This window comes from Desmodus rotundus, chromosome 5, assembly GCF_022682495.2.
Source record: "Desmodus rotundus isolate HL8 chromosome 5, HLdesRot8A.1, whole genome shotgun sequence".
NCBI classification, from domain to species: Eukaryota; Metazoa; Chordata; class Mammalia; order Chiroptera; family Phyllostomidae; genus Desmodus; species Desmodus rotundus.
Window position 1 is genome coordinate 42,796,325 of NC_071391.1, and position 21,807 is coordinate 42,818,131.

General features: G+C 41.6%; 1 protein-coding gene across 1 annotated transcript in view; it reads right to left on the bottom strand.

The window, feature by feature from the left end:
* Positions 1 to 21,807, bottom strand: part of DNHD1 (dynein heavy chain domain 1) — a 70,039-nt gene that overhangs the window by 10,732 nt on the left and 37,500 nt on the right. The window contains 9 exon segments of the mRNA XM_024569348.3: positions 1,292 to 1,763; positions 1,968 to 2,399; positions 2,525 to 2,707; positions 2,960 to 3,109; positions 6,535 to 6,637; positions 6,713 to 6,917; positions 7,113 to 7,321; positions 7,510 to 9,109; positions 21,441 to 21,729. Coding sequence (XP_024425116.2) covers positions 1,292 to 1,763; positions 1,968 to 2,399; positions 2,525 to 2,707; positions 2,960 to 3,109; positions 6,535 to 6,637; positions 6,713 to 6,917; positions 7,113 to 7,321; positions 7,510 to 9,109; positions 21,441 to 21,729 — 3,643 coding nt within the window.

Consider the following 21,807-nt stretch of genomic DNA (forward strand, 5'->3'; position numbering starts at 1 on the left):
CAAACAACTAAAGCAGGAACAGAATCATAGAAATGGAGATCACATGAAGGATTATCAGCAGGGAGGGAGAAGGGGGAGAATGAGGGAAAAAGCACAGGGAATAAGAAGCATAATTGGTAGGTACAGAAGAGACAGAGGGATGTTAAGAATAGTACAGGAAGTGGAGAAGCCAAAGAATGTATATGCACGACCCATGGACATAAACTAACGGGGAGGATTGCTGGGGAGAAGTGGGGTACCGGCGAGGGGAAGGGGAAAAATTGGGGGCAACTATAATAGCATAATCAATAAAATGTACTTAAAATAAGTCACAATATGATTTTTAAAAATTATAAATAAAAAGTTTATGAGAAAAAAAATCATGAAGAGCCACATCCAGATCTAATAAAGAGCAAAGAACCTCATTTAGAGTTCCTGGACTCAGAACTGTATGCAGCAGTTAGATGTTTCTTCAGGGTGTCTCTCAGGGGGTGAATTCATTTACAGTTACACATGTGCTAGCTCTGTAACGGGTATTTCTGTAACGGTGCACGGGCACAGTGGGAAGCAGTGCTGAAGAACCAAGGGATGGACTGTAATGATGGTATCAGTAATATATTAGTAGTCATAATGACTAACATTTTGGGTAACTTATTATATATTAGGCACTGTGTGAACTCTTTTTATGTGAATTACCATACTTAATACAACATTTTATGTGATGGGTATAACTAAGACCTTCATTTTATTGGCAAATAAACTTAGATTTAGAGAGATTAAGTATCTTGCCTCAGGTCAACACCTAGCAAAGGACAGATATTTGACCCAGACAGTCTGATTACAGACCCCTTTATTATACACCTTCCATCAGAGATGTCTGCTGTCATCACCTCTAACCCTTTCTTCTGGGAAGTAAACACCTTCCCTTCCTTCCTCTAGGAAATATTCCTTCTTACACTCTACCCAGATGGTCTGTGATCCAAGCAGAACCAATAGAAACATTTCCCCAGAATTCCTGAACATAGGACAATTTTGGGTTGTAAAGCCCTAAATTCTTTGCCAAGTTTCCAGTGGTGCTGAGCAGACCAGGGAAGTGGAAGATCACGGATGGACTGCTCAGCCTCAGATCCATAATCATTGCAATATGGGCCAAAAGATATAAATGTGATGTAATTTAATAGTCTGGTGAAATATGGGATTCTCTGGCCACAGAAATTTAGTGTCTTTATTATAAAAGGGAAGACCACTATGGCTGGAGTGTTGGGCAGTTCAAACACTTGAGAAACATTTTGATTGTGATCCCTGGCTTTACCTTTGCCCTTTGTGGGAACTGGGGCCAAGCATCTAGTATCTTCCAGAGGCAGTGGGTTCAGCCAGATGAGGGCCTGGTTGCTGGGGTCAAGTACCAGAGGCCAACGGCAGCTAAAGTAGTGGGTGCAACTTCGCAGAAGCAGGCCTGCCAGGCGAGCTGACTTTGCTTGGGGCTTCAGGTCTCGGTCCCACTGGAACCGTTCAGATTCAGTGCTCAGCAAGGACAGAAGGCTGAAGGGAGAACGTGTGGAGAGCAGGGGCTTTTTTGGTGGTGTGATGACAGATTTCTGACTCTGCTTCAGGGCCTGTGCCACATCATCTGGGCCTAGGGTCTCCTGAAAGCCCCTACACAGAGCCAGCCACTTGGCCAGTAGCTCCTGGCGCCGTATTGGTGGGAAGGGACCCAGGTAAATGATGGCAGCTGAACACAGGAGGGCATCTCCGAACACAGTCATGCAGTGCCCCTTCAGCTTCTGGTGTGGGAGGGAAAACCAGAGTGAGGAGGGTAGAGTCAGAGAGTCTGGCAGAGAAGGAGCAAGGCAGGATATGGAGCAAAGCATGACAAGAGGAGCAGAGTGGAACAGAGGGAGGCAGTGGGAGCATGGGGAGGAGAAGAGGAGTGCAGGCAGTGGTGCAGAAGTGAACTTTGGGGGGAAAATCTGGGAGGGACTGTTTACCTGGAGCTCTGCAGTCCAGGAATGCATGGGCGTGAGCAGTACAGCTTTTATGGGCCACTTGTGATACTGGACACTCTGAGCCCAACTGAGATTCTCTACTAGATGGCTATGGGAAGCCTGAGCATCTTCCAGCTTCTTGGTCAGGGCCAAATTGTGCTCTAGGATCTCTTGAGCCTGGAACTGGTAGTGGGCCAGGCGGGCCTGCTCCCGAGCCAGTGTTGCTTCTACCTGCCGCAGCAGTAGGCCCGTGGGCAGTCCTCGGTGTTGTGCCAGCCTGTAGTGCAGAACAGCCCAGAGCCAGGCTGCCAGGCTTGCTGCAGGTATGCTTACTGCCCGCAATGCTGCATCACTCATACCTGGAGCGTTCAGAGCTAGGTTTAACTTTATTACCTCTGAGTCTGTCATCTTCTCCTTGGGGAAGAACACAAGCTCCTGGGAAGGTTTGTTAAAAGGGATGGAAACATAGATGCTCAGAACCTTGTCCCAGCCTCCTCACCTTGTCAAGTGCCCCCTTTATGCATCCACTCTCCTCATCCATTATACCCCACATACCCTACCTGATAAAAATCCTCAGTGCATAACAGCTGCTTGGCACTGGCCCAGCCTCTTTCACGGTGGAACAGGTCACACAGTGCATCAGTCACCTGGATCACAGATTCTGGTGGTGCTCGATAGCTCCGAATCTCCTCAAAGTCAGTCACCTTTAGCTGGCTCAGGGGTCCAAGAAATGCCTTGCCCATCTAAATGAGGAGAGATTCACTCTTGAAGTGTCCTCGTGAAATGCCCTCTTTCTTTGAGGTATTGCCAAGAGGGATCAACTCTTCTTAGAGTCCCCATGAAGGGACCATTCCTCAAGCCACCCTGTTTACTTTTGCCCCCTCCCTCAGGGGACTCTATGACAAATCACCCCATGATCTCTTCTGGACATCCTATCAGGGGTTGTCCTCTCCCAAGAGGGGAGCAGTGCAGGAAAGGTGACAGGAAGAGCCCACCTGCTCCAGGAAAGCCTCATGCTGAGCCCGCAGGGCATCCCACTGCTTGGTCAGGTTCTTAATGAGGTTCTCCTGCTGCCCACACTCTGCCAGTTGCTGCTTGTGCAGGAGTTTGCCTTGCTCTAGCTGCTGATGCAGTGTGCTGAGGTTCTGCGAACAGAGACCCAGGCTGCAGCTCCAGATCCTTGGCCAGGTGGGAATACCCCAAGGGAAGACCTCATGGGCTTGGGACTACAGCATACTCCTCACTGAGTAGTTAAGGTGACTAAGTTGAACTCCAAATAAGCCACAGATACAGACTGAGCTCTGGAGCTGCCACTTCCTGGTCTGTAAGTTCTACATCTAGTGATGCAGACTGAATTTGTGGTTGCTTCTCCTGACCTGCCATTGAGGCCCAGGCAATCTGAATCCAAAGCCTATGTGCTTGACCATTGTGCTACACTCTCTCTCTTACTTGACCATTAATGGTATTTGTCACAGAGGCAGTTCTCTTCCTCTTGAAACAGTTTCCTCCCTTGACTTCCATGACACCGTGTTCTCTTTGGTTTTCTCCAACTTCTGTGGCTGCTCTTTCTCAGTCTTTTCCTCTGTCATCCTTTAAATATTCCTCAGCAATTTTTTTCAGGGCCCCCTTCTCTTCTCACCCCACATTTCTATATACTCTCCCTAATGTCATAACTTGGATTACTACTTATATTTTAACAACTCCCAAGTCTCTATCTCTAGCCAGATTCTTTCCCCAGCCCTACATCCACGTATCCATCTCCTTAATGGAAACTTCCTCTTTGGTGTCTTTCAGGCCCCTCGGACTCCATGTGTCCAAATATGAACACATGGCCTCCTCAGATCTCTTACAATCTTGCTCATCTGCACATGTGTTCTTTGTTTTAGCAATGTGGCAAAACACACCCAAGTTTCTCAAGGAAGAAACCTAATTGTTACATTGACTCCATCTCTTCTTTTTTCCTCAAACCCAACACAATCTTCAAGGCCTTTTAATTCTACCTCCCAAATGTCTTCCATGTTAACTCCCATCCCAGTACCCATCCCTTCTGCCTATGGTCTCTCACTCCTGACCTTCTGCACTGGCTTCCCTTCTTAATCCCCTCCTCTAATCCATTTTCCCTGATGCAGCCTGACTGGTTTTCTAAACACTTGCCGTTGTTTCATTTGGTTTATAATGCCTCTGTGGCTAGAAGGCCTCTACTCATCTTTCCAACGTCATATCTTTTTCCCTTCCCAGTATTCCACTCTCTAGCCATTCCTGACTTTCAGTTCCTCCAATGTGGCCTCTGGGCCTTTGCACATGCTGTGAGTTCAGCCTGTCACATTCTTCCTCCCCACCCTCATTTAAGCAAAATCCTACCTAATCTTCAGGCATCAATTTTGATGTTCTTAATGTAGTTGGTTACGTATTTAAGGATTGTTTTTTGAGCACCTACTGTGGCACTATGCTTTCTCTAGAAAGTCTTTCTTGATACTTCAGAGTATCCTGGACTTTCTCTGTCATCACACACTATTTTGCAATTGCCTGGATTAGTTTCTCTCTTCCAGTAAACTAGGCACTGAAAAGGCAAGGACAGTGCATTATCTTTCTTATTGGGAGGCACTCTAACCTAATATTAATAGTGGTGAACATTTATTGAACTCTTAGTATGTGCCAGCACTTTTCAATGCTTTCCATGTAAGATCTCATTTAATCCTCATTCTAAATTTCTCTGTATTTCAGTTTATTCATCTGTGAAATGGAGGGGAAAAGGACAGCCACCTCAGAAAGTTGTGGCAAAGATTCTTTCCATCCATCCATCCATCCATCTATCTAGATGTAAACATAAGATGTAGACGTAGACATAAGTATTAATGAGTGCCTGGACAAAAGAATGTGGAGTTCAATTAATTTTTGTCGAGTATGGTAATGAATAAATGAATGAATTGAATATGAGAGAGAAAAGAGATAGAATTATCCAGAATGACTTCTGGGATTTGGCTTAAATGACTAAGTGGATGGTCGTGCCATTTCCTGGGGTGGAGAACATTGAAAGAAGTAACATTATCATGGCCGTTGTGTGAATGACCAAGGGATCTGACACTGAATGCCCTGAGACTAGGAACATCTCTTATCTATATTTTGGGCTTCTTACGTTGTGTTCTGTTATAACTGACCCAGGGATCAACGAATGATAGCCCCTCTAAACCAGATCAACAATTCCTGGTACTGTATTATCATCTTGGGAAAAGGTAGGGCCAAGACGAAAAACTGGAATATGGAAAACGTGGGAGAGAGGACCCCTATCCTTCCATGAATTTCTCTATTTTGGCATCTCAGCTGAGTCTTGAGATTCAGTCTAACTAGTGATTCCTCGTGGTGGATGGTAGGGGGCACCAGTTCCACAAAAACTCCAGGGAGCACCATTTATATAGAATGCAATGAAAAGCACATGTGTAGATACAGTGTGAGCCATGCCCTGGAGCACACCACTCTGGGAGATAACCCGGAGGGCACCGACCAGCCGGTTAGGCATTAGGAGCTGAAAGGCCTGAGAGCCCAGTCAGATTATCTACTTGTGAGTTGGTCACCACTTCTCTGTAGTTATCACTGAAACTGCATCAAAGTCTTGTGTAGCAGGAAGAAAAAAAATGCTATTTTGGAATTTCTCTTATTAAAAATAAGACAAAAGAAAAACACCTCTCTTTATTTTGGGAAGACACCTTTAACTGAGAGTATTTGGCTATAAAATGTGTGATGACCTCACTCCCACCAGTGTTAACTAGATTTGAGAGGTTAGTTTATTCAAAGGAGAATTGCTCTGTATTTGAAAGCAATAGGATTTAGGGTTTGGACTAGCAACAAATCTTTTATTACATAAGAATTTTATTTGGAAAGCTTTAAAAGAAAAGTGAAGTGTCAGAATAACATTGAGGAGCAGATATTGGGGAGATGGGAGGAGAAGAGAAAAGTTGGTCACTGGGAAATATCCTGTAGAGGAGGGTGGCAGAAGAGATTCAGGTTCTTGAGGACTAGCATGCCATTTAAGTCTATTTCTGATTCTGTTGTAGAATGTAAATGTCCCCTACTGCCATTACCCATCCACTCTACCCAGCAACCTTGTATATTTGGTGCTTTGTGGAAGGAAGAGGTAGAGGGACAAAGTGGTATTGGAAAAGAGGTTAGCGATAGAGGTGTGTTAACTGGCAGTGATAGAGCATTCAGGAGAAGCAGAGGATCAGAGGGAGAGGTGACCATGATAATGTAATCCCTGCCCATCCCCGATGGGAATCCCAGAGATCTCTGGGAACATTCTCAACTTCACATAGTCAAGGTACTAGAAGCAACCAGAAGCTGGCACTTGGGTATCAGGTGTTTAGAAGAATCGGCAAGGTGTTAGCTCTGTCCTGGGGAGTTTTGAGTCTAAGCTGTAAATGAGGAGGCAGCAGGGATTAGAAAGACCCTATTGGGACAGGGAGACTCTTCAGAAACAAGAATTAAGGTTTAATTTGGTTGTTTCCTCCAAAGTCCCATTTTGGGCTTCTGTTTTGGCCCTACTGTGCATGCCTCATAGTCTTCTCCCCCTTACCAGGAGGGAGTCTTTCAGCTCCTGTTCCAAGGTAAGGACCTGGTTGGTGTGGGTACTGTGCTGCTCAAGTAGCGTTGTCAGATTCCCCAGGACATTGTGGACCCTGGAAACACAATGTTCCAGTGGGTGGACCTGGGGGAGGAGGAGAAGGTACAGGGCAGGGAATGGGACCACTCACCGCTGTGCCTTGTTCTTCACCTTCAGGATCATTTGTTGCTGCAGTAGCAAGAAGGTGTCCAGGAAGTCTAGGAAGGTCTTGGGGGTGACAAGTGGCAATTCAGGGCACAGGTGCCCATGGTAGCTGGCAGCCGAAAGGTGGATGAGAGCCATGGCTTTGGCCACACTGGGAATTGAGTCCTGGAGGTCTGGGCACTTCAAGGAATCTGCAACAGGTGTGGCTTTAGTCTGGACTAGTGAGTTTGAAGAAAGGGAAAGGAAATGGACCCTCTCCTGGCTCAGGAAGGAGGACAGAAAAGGTGAAGGGGGCTCACTAAGTTTGAGAGAAAGAGAGAGACATAAGTAATAATTCCCATTAGACTGGTTGAGATGAATGACAAGGGCAAGTAAAAAATGCTCACCATCACCAAGGGGTGGACCTTGAGCACCTTTCAGATGGCGCTGGGCCACACTGATTAAGGAATCTTGGTCCCAGGGTTCATAGCGGTCAATGCTGGCAATGGTCAGTTGAAGGAGTCTCAGGAAAAGGGTGGAGGGCAGCTGTTTGTGGGCCTGGTCATCTCCAATCAGGATGAACATGTGAAGGTGGCTGCACACCTGCTGGTAGAACCTGTGGGCCAGGAGCTCCAATACTGTCCTCCCCTTTATCCCTATTTGCCCATCCAGGCCCAGTCCCAACCCTGATTCTCTAGCCCTGAACTTCTGAACCCTCACAGCAACCCCTACTTTTCTTTCTGGCCTTTTGGACAAAATAGAGCAAGAGCAGAGCAGCCCCTAGAATGGGGTTCTTGGTCTCACCTCTGTAACAGCTTTTCCTTCCTGATGGTCTGCTTGACACTAAGGTTCTCCCTGAGGAAATGTTCTTCGATGTTGTCCAGATCTGCCTCTGTGTACTGGTCAGGAAAACTGCCTGAGGTTCCCAAGGCCAACAGACGATGAAGGGTAGTAAGATCTACACCCCTGGGCACGAGTAGGGCCACTGGCTGGCCTAACATGCCAGCATGCCAGCTGGCCTCCTGCAGACACTGGAGAATGGCCTCCTCTGACTCACATGGCAGATGGAAGAGGCGGGCCTGACAAATGCTAGCTGCCAGAGTGATGGCAGTACAGCGCCCAGTGCCCAGTGCCCCCGAGAGCAACAGGCCATGCTGCTGGGGCCTGGCTAGCACCCGAACTAGGTGGGCCACGTGCTGGACCATTGAGTGGCACTGAGCAAGGTGGGGGTTCAGCTTTAGCTGACCGGCTGACATGGCTAACTGCTCCCCCAGGCTCTCCCACTGCCGTTCCAGGTACAAATTGGGGCTCTCAGAGTTGGGACCCAGTGTCAGATCCTGACTGAAGACCAGGTCTGAGGGCTTTTCCTGGGGACAGAGTAGTAGCACTGGTAGCAACAAGGGTGAGACCAGGTCAATGTGGGATATCTTCTGCCGCCAATTCTTGGATTTATTCAGCTGAAATTTGTAGCTGGAGGCCCCTGTGCCTTCTTCCTGTTTTATCTTTTGACTTATTCTCTCTGTGCTCTCTCTCTTCACTAGGGCTATGGATGGTGCAAGACCTGAGCCACTGGAGGGTGGGCCTGTGGTGAACCAAAGGCCATAAGGGTCCTCTTCCTCCTCTGTCTCACTGTCACTATTGCTTAAGTCCTCCCACTGGGCCAACTCTCCTTCAGACTCCACTTCAGGTACCCTCTCCTCCTCCTCTTCCTCATAGCCCTTGCCCAGGCTTTGGGACACTGGCCCACAGCAGAAGACACTTTGAGCTACCTCTAGGAGCAGCTTGGCACAGTAGGAGCGTTCCCTAGGGCTGTCTAGCCGGTCGCAAAAGGTTCTCTGTGCCTCATGCAGCCAAAGACGCACCATGTTGCGCATGGACATCATAATTGTCAGGCGGGTGCCACGCAAGCCCGACACCCGGCGCAAGTGCTCCTGGTGGTTGGGATAGTCTAGAAAACCTCGGGAGCCTGTTCTGGTTGGCAACAGCTGCAGGCTACCCAGTAGCTGGCTCACAGAGTGCAGGGAGAAGCGGTAGTGTGGGTGGAGGGGTGAAGGCATAAAGCAGCTACCCACAGCCTCCCAGGCATCCACAGAGGCCTGGACCAGGGCTCTTGCTAGAACACCCTCCCGCTCCACAGAGGGGAAGCGCTCAAGCCAGGCCTGGATGATAGGTGTGTGCCTGCTCAGCAGTATGTCCTGGGTCATGCTGGCCAGAGCCAGCACTGTGAAGAGTCGAAAGAGGCGTGGGCACAGTGGGCGCTCACAGAAGCCTGGCACGGTGGCTGTGGCCAGGAAGTTGACTATAGACTGCAGCTTCTGCAGTTCCAAGGTGCTGTGGGCACACACAGTGCCATCAATGGCCTGGCGCAGAGTCTCCAACACTGGCTGACAGCTCTTCTCTCGGTCTGTGGGACAGACATTAAGAACAACAGTAAGGACATGCATGAGTCCACAAGGCAGTGTCACCCTGCTCCTCTCTTCCTGCCTTGCTCTGTTCACTTCCACAAACATAGGATTCGAAAGGAATCTTGTACATCTGATGTGTTGGGACTTGGTCATGTCTAAGTTGTTCTCTCTCCCACATGCTCTCCCTAAATGTGAGTAATTTATTCTATTTTCTCTCCCAAATCCTACCTTTATGGCCAATTATTCATTAACTGAAGGTTAATGAATAGAAAAGTTTGGAAGCTAAGATGGATCTAAATCTAATCTGACCACAATAGAGGGGAAAGTGCAGTCATCACAGACTGTAGAGTTATATCACAGGCCACTTCCATAAAGTCAACTTTATTAAGACATGACATATAAAATAAAATGTATAGATTTTAAAGCTATAGTTCAATGAGCCTTAACAAATGCACGTACCTGCAAAACCACCCCAGTGGTATTTAGAACATTTTCATCACCCAGCAAGTTCCTTTGTGCCCTTTGCCGTCAGTTCCCCGACAACACTCTCCCAGGAATTTCTGTCTGATATAATTTCTATCACTACAGATCAGTGTAGCCTATTCGAGAACTTCATGTCAGAGGAATCATACAGTATGTAGTTTACCGTGCCTAACTTCTTTCACTCGGCATGATTCTGAGATTCGTCTGTGTTTTGTGTGTGTAGATAGTTAATTCCATTTTATTGCTGAGTAATAGTCTATTATGAAAATACCGCAATTACAGATCCATCTACACATTGACGGGCATTTAGGTCTCTGGGTTTTGACTATTCAGGATAATGCTGCTAAGAACATTCGTGTATAAGTTTGAGAACATACATATGATTTCATTTCTCTTGGGTAAATACTTACCAATAGAATTGCTGGGTCTTATGGCAAGTGTATATTCAATTTGATAAGAAACTGCCACACTCTCTTCATAGTGGTTGTATGACTTCACTCCCACCAGCAAAGTGGGAGAGTTTCAGTTGCTCTGCATTTCTCAACACTTATTAATCTCAAGTCTTTCTAATTATAATCTTTCTGGTAGGTGGTTTTAATTTGCAGTTCACTGATGCCTAATAGCATCGAGAAGCTTTTCATGTGTTACTGGTGTCACACATATGTTTCTTTTGTGAAGTGTCTGTCCTTTTGTTCATTAAAAAATGGAGTTTGTTTTCTTACTGAGTTGTAAGAATTATTTTCTGGGTATAAACTTTGCCATATATATGTATCATGAATATTTTCTGTCTATGGCATATTTAAATTTTTTCTTAACAGTGCCTTTTTAAGGACTTAAGGGTTTCAATTTTTGTATCTTGTCTCAGAAATTGAACCAAGGTCACACAGGTTTTTTTGTCCAACTTTACAGAAATTACACTTTTAGCTTTTACCTTTAGGTGTGTAATCTGTTTGTAATTAATTTTTGTGTATGTCATGAATTAGGATTCAATATACATTTATCCTCACCCCCCATAGATACTCCGTTGTTCCAGCCCTATTCATTGAAAAGACTGTCCTTTACCCCCACTGAATTATCTTGGATGTTTGTTGAAAACCAATTGACCGTAGATGACAGTGTATCAGATTCTCCGTTCTGTTGCATTAGCCCGCATACGTGCCCTTATACCAATGCCATGTCCTCTTGATTGCTGTAGCAGTATAGTAAGTCTTGAACTCACTAGTTTAAGACCTTTAACTTTGTTCTTCTCTTTCAAAATGTGGCTCTTCTAAGTCTTTTGCATTTCCACTAAAGTGTTTGAATAAGCCTGTCTGTTTCTGTCAAAAGCCTGCCCAGATTCAGATTGTTGGCACAACATTGAATCTGGAGATCAGCGTGGGGAGAATAGCACCTTAATGTCATTGGCTCCTCGGATTCATGAACATAGAACATCTGCATTTATTTAGGTTTCCTTTATCTCAGCTGTACTTAATAATTATCAGTATGTCATTAAGTTTATTACTGAACATTTTAAGCTTTTTAGATATTTTAACAATATTTAAAGTTTTTGATTTCCAATTGTTTGTTACTAGGATATAGAAATATTAATGATTTGAATAGATTGGCTTTGTATTCTGTGACCCTGTTAAAGTCACTATTTATTCTAGTAGTTTTGTAGGGTTTTTTTTTTTTTTTTGGTAGATTCCTTAGGATTCTCTATATAAAAATCATGTCATATACTAGTAGAGGCAGTGTTACTTTGCCTTTTCTACTTCTAAAGGCTTCATTTCTTTTTCTAAACTTTTTGCACTGATGTGGGTCTCTGGTGCAATACTGAATAGGAGCAGTGGATATTCTTGCCTTGTGACTCATCTTAGGGAGAAAGTATTCAGTGTTTCCCGTTAAGTACAGACACAACTCATTTGATCGCTCTTCACTTTATTGCTCTTTCCACACATTCCATTTTTTACAAATTGAAGGTAAGACCCTTGACCACAAAAATACTATCACTCTCTGAAGGCTCTGGTGAATAGTTAGCATTTTTTAGCAATAAAGTATTTTAAAATTAAGGTATGTGCACTCTTTTTAGTCATAATGTTATTGTATACTTAATAGACTACAGTATAGTGTAAACATAACTTTTAAATGAACTGGGAAACCGAAAAGCTGAGTGACTCATTGTACCGCAGTATTCGTTTTATCGCAGCAGCTAAACATAAACTGCACTGTCCCCAAGGTGTGCCTGTATGTAAGTAACTGTAGGTTCTAATAAATGCCTTTCATCAGATTGGGAAAGTTCCTTCTATTCCTAGTTTGCTGAGTTATATAGTATTGAATTTTATCAAATGCTTTTTCTTTATCGAGATGATCTTATACTTTTTGTTCTTTATTCTGTAAATATCTTGAATTACCCTGACTTTTGAATGTTAAGTATACTTTGCAACCCTGGGATATACTCCATTTGATCAAAAGAAGGTGTTTTTCTGTTTATATGTTGTTGCATTTTGTTTAATATTTCATTGAGGATTTTTTCCACCTTCCATAATTTTTAATTATATTTTATGGATTATGCTATTACAGTTGTCCTGATTTTTCCCCCTTTGCCCCTCTCCACCCAGCATCCCCCACTCCCTCAGGCAATCCCCACACCATTGTTCATGTCCACGGGTCATGAATATAGGTTCCTTGGCTGTTCCATTTCCTATACTGTACTTTACATCCCCATGGCTATTCTGTAACTACCTATTTGTACTCCTTAATCCCCTCACCTCTTCACCTGTTCCCCCACACACCCCTCCCATCTGGCAAACAGCAAAACGCTCTCTGTATCCATGACTGATTTTGTTTCTGTTCTTGTTTGCTAGTCACTGGTCTTTTAATAAGAATTTTATTGAATACGTGTATTACTTTAGGTAGTAAGGACATTTTCACAATATTAATCCTTACAATCCATGAACAAGGTATACCCTTCCATTTATTTGTATCTTGTTCAATTTCTTTCTTCAATACTTTACAGTTTTCATCTTTAGGTTGAATTTATTCCTAGATATTTTATACTTTTGATGCAATTGTAAATGAGATTATTTTCTTCATTTCTTCTTTTGATCATTCATTATTGGTGTATAGAAACACAACTGACTTCTGCATATTGATTCTGTATCCTGCAACTTTACTGGAATCATTTATTAGTTCTAATAGTTTTTGGGGGAGGAGGTATTTAGGATTTCTATATACAGTATCATATCATCTGCAAATAATGAGAGTTTTACTTCTTCCTTTCTAGTTAAGATGCCTTTTATTTCTTCTCTTGCATGATTGTTGTGGCTAGAACCTTCAATACTATGTTGAATAAAAGTGGTGATGGTGGGCATCCTTGTCTCGTTCCTGATCTTAGAGGAAAGGCTTTCAGTTTTTCACCATTGCGTATATAGCTGTGTGTTTGTCATAAATGGTTTTTATTATACTGAGGTATGTTCTTTCTATATCCACTTTGTTGGGTTTTTGTCATAAAAAGATGTTGAATTTTGTAAAGTACTTTTTATGAATCTATTTAGATGATCATATAAAGGCTTATCCTTTATTTTGTGAATGTGACTTATTGCATTAATTGATTTATGGATGTTGAGCCATCATTGCATCCCTGGCATGAATCCCACTTGGTCATGGTGTATAATCCTTTTAATATATTGTTGAATCCAGTTTGCTAATATTTTGTTGAGAATTTTTACATCTCTGTTCACTAAGGATATTGGCCTGTAATTGTTTTAAATGTCTGTATCTTGTTTTGGTATCAGAGTAATGCTGGCTTCATAAAAATGAGTTTGGAAGCATTCCTTCCTCTTCAATTTTTTGAAATAGTTTGAGAATACAGTATTAATGCTTCTTGGAATGTTTGGTAGAATTCAGCTGTAAAGCCATCTGACTCTGGACTATTATTTGTTGGGAGTCTTTCAATTACTGCTTCAATTTCATTGCTAGTAATTGATCTCTTTAGATTTTTTATTTCTTCCTGGTTCAGTTTTGAAAGGTCATATACTTCTGAAAACATATTCTTTTCATTGAAATTGTGGAATTTGTTGGCATATCATTATTCATAGTGTTCTTCAATGATTCTTTGCATTTCTTTGGTGTTGGTTTAACTTCTCTTTTCTGATTTTATTTATTTGGGCACTCTCTCTCTTTTTTCTTGATGAGTTTAGCTAAAGGTTTGTTTATTTTATTTATCTTTCTGAAGAACCAGATCTTAGCTTTGTTGACCTTTCCTATTTTAAAAAATTTCTATTGTGTGTATTTCTGCTCTGAAGTTAACTATTTCCTTCTGTTTACTTTGGGTTTTGTTTGTTCTTCTTTTCCTAGTTCCTTGGTGTTATTGTTTCGGATTTTTCTTTTTTCTTGTGGTAGGCCTGTATAGCTATGAACTTCCATCTTAGAACTGCTTTTGCTGCATCCCATAAATTTTGAAAAGTTGTGTTTTCATTTTCATTTGTTTCAATATAGTTTTTGATTTATTGCTTGATTTCCTCTTTGATCCATTTGTTGTTTAGTAGCGTGTTGTTTGGTCTCCACATATTTGTGTTTTATCTACTGGTCTTTCTGTAGTTGATTTCTAGTTTTATGCCATTGTAGTCAGAAAACATGCTTGATATGATTTCATTCTTCTTGAATTTTTTGAGGTTTTGTGGCCCAGTATGCAATCCATCCTGGAGATTGTTCCATGTGCACTTGAAAAATAATGTGGATTCTGTAGTTTTTGGATGAAACATTCTATAAATGTCTTTTAAGTTGATCTCATATAATGTGACATTTAAGGCCATAATTTACTTGTTAATTTTCTGCTTGGATGATCTATCCCTTGATGTGAGTGGAGTATTAAAATCCCCTATTATTATAGTATTACTGTGGATTTCTCCCTTTATGTACATTAATGATTGCTTTATATATCTAGGTGCTCCTATGTTGGGTGCATAGATGTATATGATGATTGTATCTTCTTAGATTGACCCCTTTATAATTATGTAATGTACTTCTTTGTTTTGGAGGGTTTTTTTACATTTTTGGTTTAAAGTCTATTTTGTCTGATATAAGAATTGCTATTCCAGCTTTCTTTTTATTTCTATTTGCCTAGAATATCTTTTTTAATTCCTTCACTTTCATTCTGTATGTGTTTTGGGATTTGAAATGAGTCTCTCATAAGCAGGATATAGATGGGGCATGTTTTTAAATCTATTCAGCTGCCCTATATGTTTTTATTGAAGAATTTAATCCATTTACATTTAAAGTAATTATTGATAAGTATGCACTTATTGTCACTTTGTTAATTGTTTTTAGTTATTTTTAAAATTGCCCTCTGTTCCTTTTCTTTGTTCTCTGTATATATTTTTTAGGGCTTTGGTTTGTGGTTACCGTGAGGTTTATGTGTATCATTCTTTATCTATGGCTGTCTATTTTAAGCTGATAGTCATTTAAGTTTGAATATATTATATGAGGACTACATTTTTACTTCCCCTTGTATGTTTTATGTTACTGATGCCATATTTAGATCTTTTTGCATTAGGTATCTCTTAACTGTTTATTGTAGATTGTGTTGATACATTTTTCTTTTACTCTTCCTAGTAGTTTTTAAATGTCTGATTTGTTGCACTTATTGAATATTTGGTTTTACCTGTGAGGATTTTCCCCTTGCTCATATTTTCTTATTTCTAGTCATTGCCTTTCCTCTTCCATTTAAATAAGAGCTTTTAACATTTCTTGTAAGGCTGGTTTAATGGTGATGAAGTCCTTTAGTGTTTGCTTCTCTGGGAAACTATTTACCTCTTCTTCAAATCTGAATGATAACCTTGCTGGGTAAGTAATTCTAGGTTGTAGGCTCCTTTCTTTCAGCACTTTAAAGATGTCCCATCAACTCTCTTCTAGCCTGTAAAGTTGCTGATGAGAAATCAGCTGATGGTTTTATAGGGTTTTCTTTGTATGCAACTCATTTTTCTCTTGTGCTCTTCAAGATTGCCTCTTTAACTTTTGCTGTTTTAACTATGATATGTCTTAGAATGGGTCTCTTTGGGCTCATCTTGGTCAGAACTTTCTGTGTGTCCTGCACCTGGATGTTTGTTTCCATTCCCAGGTAAGGAAAGTTTTCATCTATTATTTCTTTAAATAAAGTTTCTGTTGCTTTCTCTCTTTCTTCCCTATAATGTTAATATTTGAGTGCTTGATGCTACCATAGAGGTCCGTTAAACTATCCTCATTTTTTAAAAAATTCTTTTTTCTTTCTGCTATTCTGATTGGTTGATTTCCATAGTCTGTCTTCCAGATCACCAACCATTTCTTCTGTGTTAGCTAATTGATGTTGATTCCTTTTAATGTAATTTTCATTTTTGTTATTGTATTCTTGTTTAATTGTATTTTTTATTGCCAGTTATCCCCCTTATTCCTCTCCCCCTCACCATCATTACACTGTTGTCCAAGTTATTGTATTCTTAAGTTCTGCTTGGTTCTTTCTTATACTTTCTGTTCATTGAAGTTCTCCCTAAGTTCCTCTAATCCACTCTCAAATTTTATGAGCACCCTTATGATTGTTCCTTTGAATTTTTTATTAGACAGATGACTTGATTCCACTTCCTTAGGGTTTTGTGGGAATTTTTCTTTTTCCTTCATTTGAGAGATATTCTTCTGTCTTTTCATTTTATTTGACTTTATATATTTGTTTATATAAATTAGACAAAATAGCTGTCTCTTCCTATAGGAGACCATTCTGTGTGGCATTGGCCCAGCTCCCACTCAGAAAGGCCAGTGGAAAGCGCAGTCCGGCACACAGGACCCACGCCTACGGATAGGTTCTCCCGTGGGGAATCAGGCCTGCATTGTACCTAGGCTGCTTTGAGATTTGCTTTTGCTAAAACTCCCTCACCCTGAATTGAGGCAGCAAGCATTTACTGCATATCTTTAAAGTAACTTCCTAAAATATACGCTAAACCTTCCAAGGATGAGTGTAACCAGTTCAACCACTTTTCCCTTTACATTTGTAAATATCCTTCCTTTTTGATGTAATTAGCAACATCCTCTCCTTTGTTTTCTATAAAATGTAACCACCTAAAGCAAACCTGTGTATAGTAAATGAGGACCATCCTCAATGTAATGTGCCCAGAAAAGCAATAAAAGCCTGTCAAGGCAAGGGTCGGGGTGCTCTCCCCTTGAGAGAGTGGCCGTGCCATCCCTTTTCCTCCACAGGACTCAGTAGTCCGTGTGAATCTGTCCATTGCTGCCACAACACACGGATCCTGCAGGCCAGGATCTGCATCATCTCCCTGTCTTGGAAAATTGGCCTTCAGTAGAAGCAGGCTCTGTGTACACTGTGTGTGGAGTTTTGGCAGACTGGTTGGAGCTGAGTGGAGAGCTGGCCTACTGAGCTGGAACAGCTCTGGATGGGGAGGCCAGCTGTGTGTCCTAATGCCCTGCTTGCACGCTTTGTTTGAGCTGAAATAGACTCGGGCAGTGTATCTGGGAACACACTGCAGCAACCTTGCAGGCAGGTCAGAGCACCTGGATAAAGCTCCTGTCCATCCTATGGAGGTGGAGGGCAATGTAAATAATGGCACTCATAAGTCTCTCCAAGACCAGAGAATTCCCATAGTCCCCAGAGAGCTCCCATGGCTCTTCAGTCTTCTCTACACAGTCTCTGTCTTGTTAGTTGTAACAAAGTGATCCTGTGTAGAAGAGACTTCTTGTAGGCTTTATATGCTAAGGAGTTTTGGAAAGACCCTTGGAGCTGAGCAGGGGCTTATTGTATGTGGGGCACTAGCACCTGCTGGCCAGGAGCAGCTCCCAGAAGGGAGGCCAAGTCACTACCAGTGATGCCCTGTAATTTCTGCTTGTTCCCTTCGTTCAAAAGCAAAAAGCTCCAGGCAATGTAGCTGTTAACACCTTTGGTGATCTTGCAGGGTAGGCCAAAGCACCTGAACAGAGCTTCTGCAAGCTTTTTCAAAGTGGGAGGGGGGGTCAGAAAAAAACAATGGTGCTCCCTGGATCCTCTGGCCCTTGAGAGTTCCTGCAGCTACTGGAGGGCTCCCTTGACTTCCCAGGCTTCTCTATTCTGTCTCTTTCTGTTTGTTGTCAGAAGCCATTCATTCAGCGCTCTGATGTCTTATAGGAGAATTACTACCTGTGTGCTCATGGGAGGGGGCAAATGCTTCCACCATCTTTAACCTCCTTGAACCATTTACATTTAATGTAATTACTTTTATAGTTGACTAAAGGCCCATGAATTTGTTATTTGTCTCTTCTATTTGTACTCTGTTGCCTTTTTCCTACTTCCTTTTATATAACTTTAATGTTTTTAGTGTCCTATTTCCTTTATTGGCTTTTTAGCTATATTCTTTGTTATTATTAGTGATTTTTCTAGGGTTAACAATATGATTCCTTAACTTACCAATGCTTAGAAGTAACATTGTACCACTTCACATTTCATACCCTACGTTTCCCACTTCCTATTTTGCATTTCAGTTCCACAAATGTAAGAACCTTACAACGATATGATTAATTTTACTCACTCTCCTACCCTACCCTCTTACTATTGTTCCGATTTCTTTTTTACTTCTATTTACATTACAAACTCCATCTCAGAATGTTATTGTTTTTGTTTTAAACTATTGGCTGCCTTTTAATGAAATTAAGAGATTAAAAAGATAGTTATTTGTATATGCCCACATATTTACCACTTCTGATACTCTTCATTCTTTGCTTATAGATCTGAGTTTCCATATATTATTTCCCTTCTGTTTAAATAACATTTTTTAGCATTCCTTGTAGTACAATTCTAGCAGCAGTGAATTTTCTCAGCTTTCAAGTGTCTGGATTAACTTTATTTCATCCTCATTTATGAAGGGTATTTTTACTGGATAGACAATTCCAAGATGACAGGGTTTTTTCCCTTTTAGTACTTTAAAGGTGTGGTTCCGCCACACTCCAGAGGGGTGTCCAAACTTTTGGTGTCTCTGGGCTGCACTGGAAGAAGAAGAGTTGTCTTGGGCTATACATTAAATACACAAACACTAATGAAAACTGATGAGCCAAGAAAAGGTCCGTGCATAATTTACGATTTTGCGTTGGGCCACCTCTTATTCTGATGAGAAATTAATCATCATTCTTAATGGTCATCTGTACAAAATGTGTCTTATCTTTTCTCTGACCATTTTCAGAGTTTTTCTTTCTTTGATCTTTCAGCAGCTTGACTATGATGTACCTATTTGTATGTGTGTGCTTTTAAATTAGGTATGAGATTTCTATATCTGGAAGTCAATATTTTCTTTAAAAATTTGGGAAAATTTTGGTCATTATATCCTTAAAGTTTTTTTCTGTCCTATTCTCACTCTCTTTTCCTTCTGGAACTCCATTTATATATGTGTTAGACTGAAGTTCTATTCATTTTCAATGTTTCTGCTCTTCAGGGTTTATTAACTCTATTTTCTCATCTCCAATCTGCTATTAAGGCATGTCCGGTGAATTTTTCTTTTCAGTTATGGTATTTTCCAGTGCTAAAATTTCCATTTAGTTATTTTTAGTACTTTCCATTTCTTTTCTGAGACCTATATGTTTAATCATTAAGATCGTAGTTTCCTTTAAGTACTTGGCAACTTTTATAACAGCTTCTGTAAAGAATTTGTCTGCTAAATTCAACTTCATCTCAGGGTCACTTTTTATTGACTGTTTTCTCTTGACAGTGGGTCAGTTTTTTGTTTTGTTGTATGGCTATTACTTTTTTATTTTATCCTTTTTTCACTGTTTTGGTGGCTATCACCCAAGGACACCATTTACACTGCCAACTATAATATACTTCACTCTACTATGTTTTCAACCTTCCTGTTGAAATCTCTTCTCAGGCACTGGCCAGTGTGGCTCCGTTCATTGGAGCATCATCCCATATACCAAAATGGTTGTGGGGTCAATCCTCAGTCAGGGCACATACCTAGGTTGTGGGTTTGATCCCTGGGCAGGGCACATATGGGAGGCAACCAATCGATGTTTCTATCTGACATCAATGTTTCTCTCTGACATCAATGTTTCTCTGTCTCTCTCCCCATTCTGAGTATTTAAAAAAAATAAAAAAGATATCTCTTCTCAGCTTCCATTGACAGATTGGGATTTACCCTTTCTATTATCCTGAAATTGACATCCTGATAGTTTGTGCAAATTCACTGAGAAAGCCAAATAATATATTTGGAGAAAATTACAGGTTTTGATGCTAAACAGACTTGATTTTCAATCTTAATTCTGACACTTACTGGCTAGAGTGTCTTAGGCAAGTTATAAAATCTATTTCTTCATCTTTAAAATATTCATAACAAATATTCATCTTAATGGAATTTATGAACACTGAAGACGACGTCAATAAAGTATATAGGACATAGTATGCAATAAATTGTACCTACTCTTATTAATTACATACATACCACTTGGTTCAAGTTTTCCACATTCCATAAGGAACACACTGGTCTAACTAAATAGATAATCCATCTAATGCCTTAGCCCATATACTCTCCCGAATCCACCATTCTGTACCTATTTTTTTTAGATGGTGGGGAAGGGAGGAAGATAGAGAGGGAGAGAAACATCAGTGTGAGAAGGAAACATCAATGGTTGCCTCTTTACACACGTCAACCAGGGACCTGGCCCACAACCCAAGCATGTGCCATGACCGGGAATTGAACTGGCAACCTTTTACTTTGTGGGATGACGTCCAATCAACTGAGACACACTGTCCAGGGCTGTACCTATTCATTTCTGCCCACCCCCTAGCCATATTCTGAGCCTGTTGCCATCTAGAAATACACTACTTTAGAAACTTAAAATTTCAAACTTCCCAATATTCCAAACTTTCATCACAATTTCTCCCCTTTCCTTTCTTATCTTTTATTCTCCAAACTGTAAGCACTTCCTTCCTATTTGGTCTATCAAAATGAATGAGAATGAATGAGACAAATTTCTGTTCTCTTAAAGCTCAGAGTATGGTGGAAGGGACTGATAAGTAAATATATAATTATAAAATCACGGTTGTCACAGATTTTTGTATAGCACACAGGATGAATATCTAACCTAGCCTGAACGCTCAGGATTCCTGGAGATATTGCCTGAGGTTATTTGTAAAAAATAAGTAGGACTTAGCCAGATAAATAGAGAAGAGAAGGCAGAGAGGACAGCAATCCCAGAGGCTAAAGGTTGCCTGACTTATTGGATGCCTGTGCCTAGTTGAGTCTACGTAGAGGACGGAATGTACGAGGCTAGAGAAGAAAGCCATATCATAAGGAACCTTACAAGAGCATTTGCCAAAGTTCTAGGTAATGACGGTCTAAACCAGTGAAGATGGAATAGAAATAAGAAGTGGAAATACTTGAGAGATATTTAGGAGGCAAAATTGAGAGACACATTTGTGAGAGAGTTATTCATAACATTTCTGGCTTAAGTGACTGGATGGGTGGTGGTACCAGTTACTAAGAGGACACATAAGAGCAGGTTTTGAGAGAAGATAATGAATTCAGATCTAAGGTAGATCTTAGTTCTTAGATCTTAGTTAGATGTAAGGTGCAATGAGACAACAAGCTAGTGATACACAGTAGGTAGTTGGATAAACAGGTCTGTTGCTTAGAAGACAAGCCTGGGTTGGAGATAAAGACTTAGCAGTAGAAGCATAGAGATGGTAGAAGAGGCCACCAGCAGAGTAAAATCGTTCAGGGAGCTTACGTAGAATGAGAGGGTATTAAGAATGGAACACAGGTTTGATTTGTAGGTGTATATCTGAGAGTCAGTGAATATTGCTAGGAATTTTATAGTCTCAAAAGATGACAATGGCTCCTTCCTTCCCTCCTCCCAGCTCCTCACCAGAAGCAGCCAGGTGCAAATCCTCCAGCAGGAAGAGGAGGGAGCCTTTAGAATTCAGGTGCCGCCCAGGCCACAGGTTCGCTCGTGCTTGGTTCTGGACCCCTTGGCTCAGCAGGAGGCGAAGATGGGTGGTACTGAAGGCGGGGTGGATGGGGGTGTATGTGTAAGGGTGATATGGTTCCACTAGCATCTCCACAAAGACTGACTTCCCCGTTGCTGCCTCCCCAGCCAGCAGTACTGGGTGTCCCTTCGACAGAAGTAGGTCCACCACGTATAAGAGTCGTTCGGTCTGCAGGACAGAAGCAGGGCTTACTGTGGCAGCTCCAGGTTAGGCAGTAATCTGACTGACAACCACGGTCTAGGGATC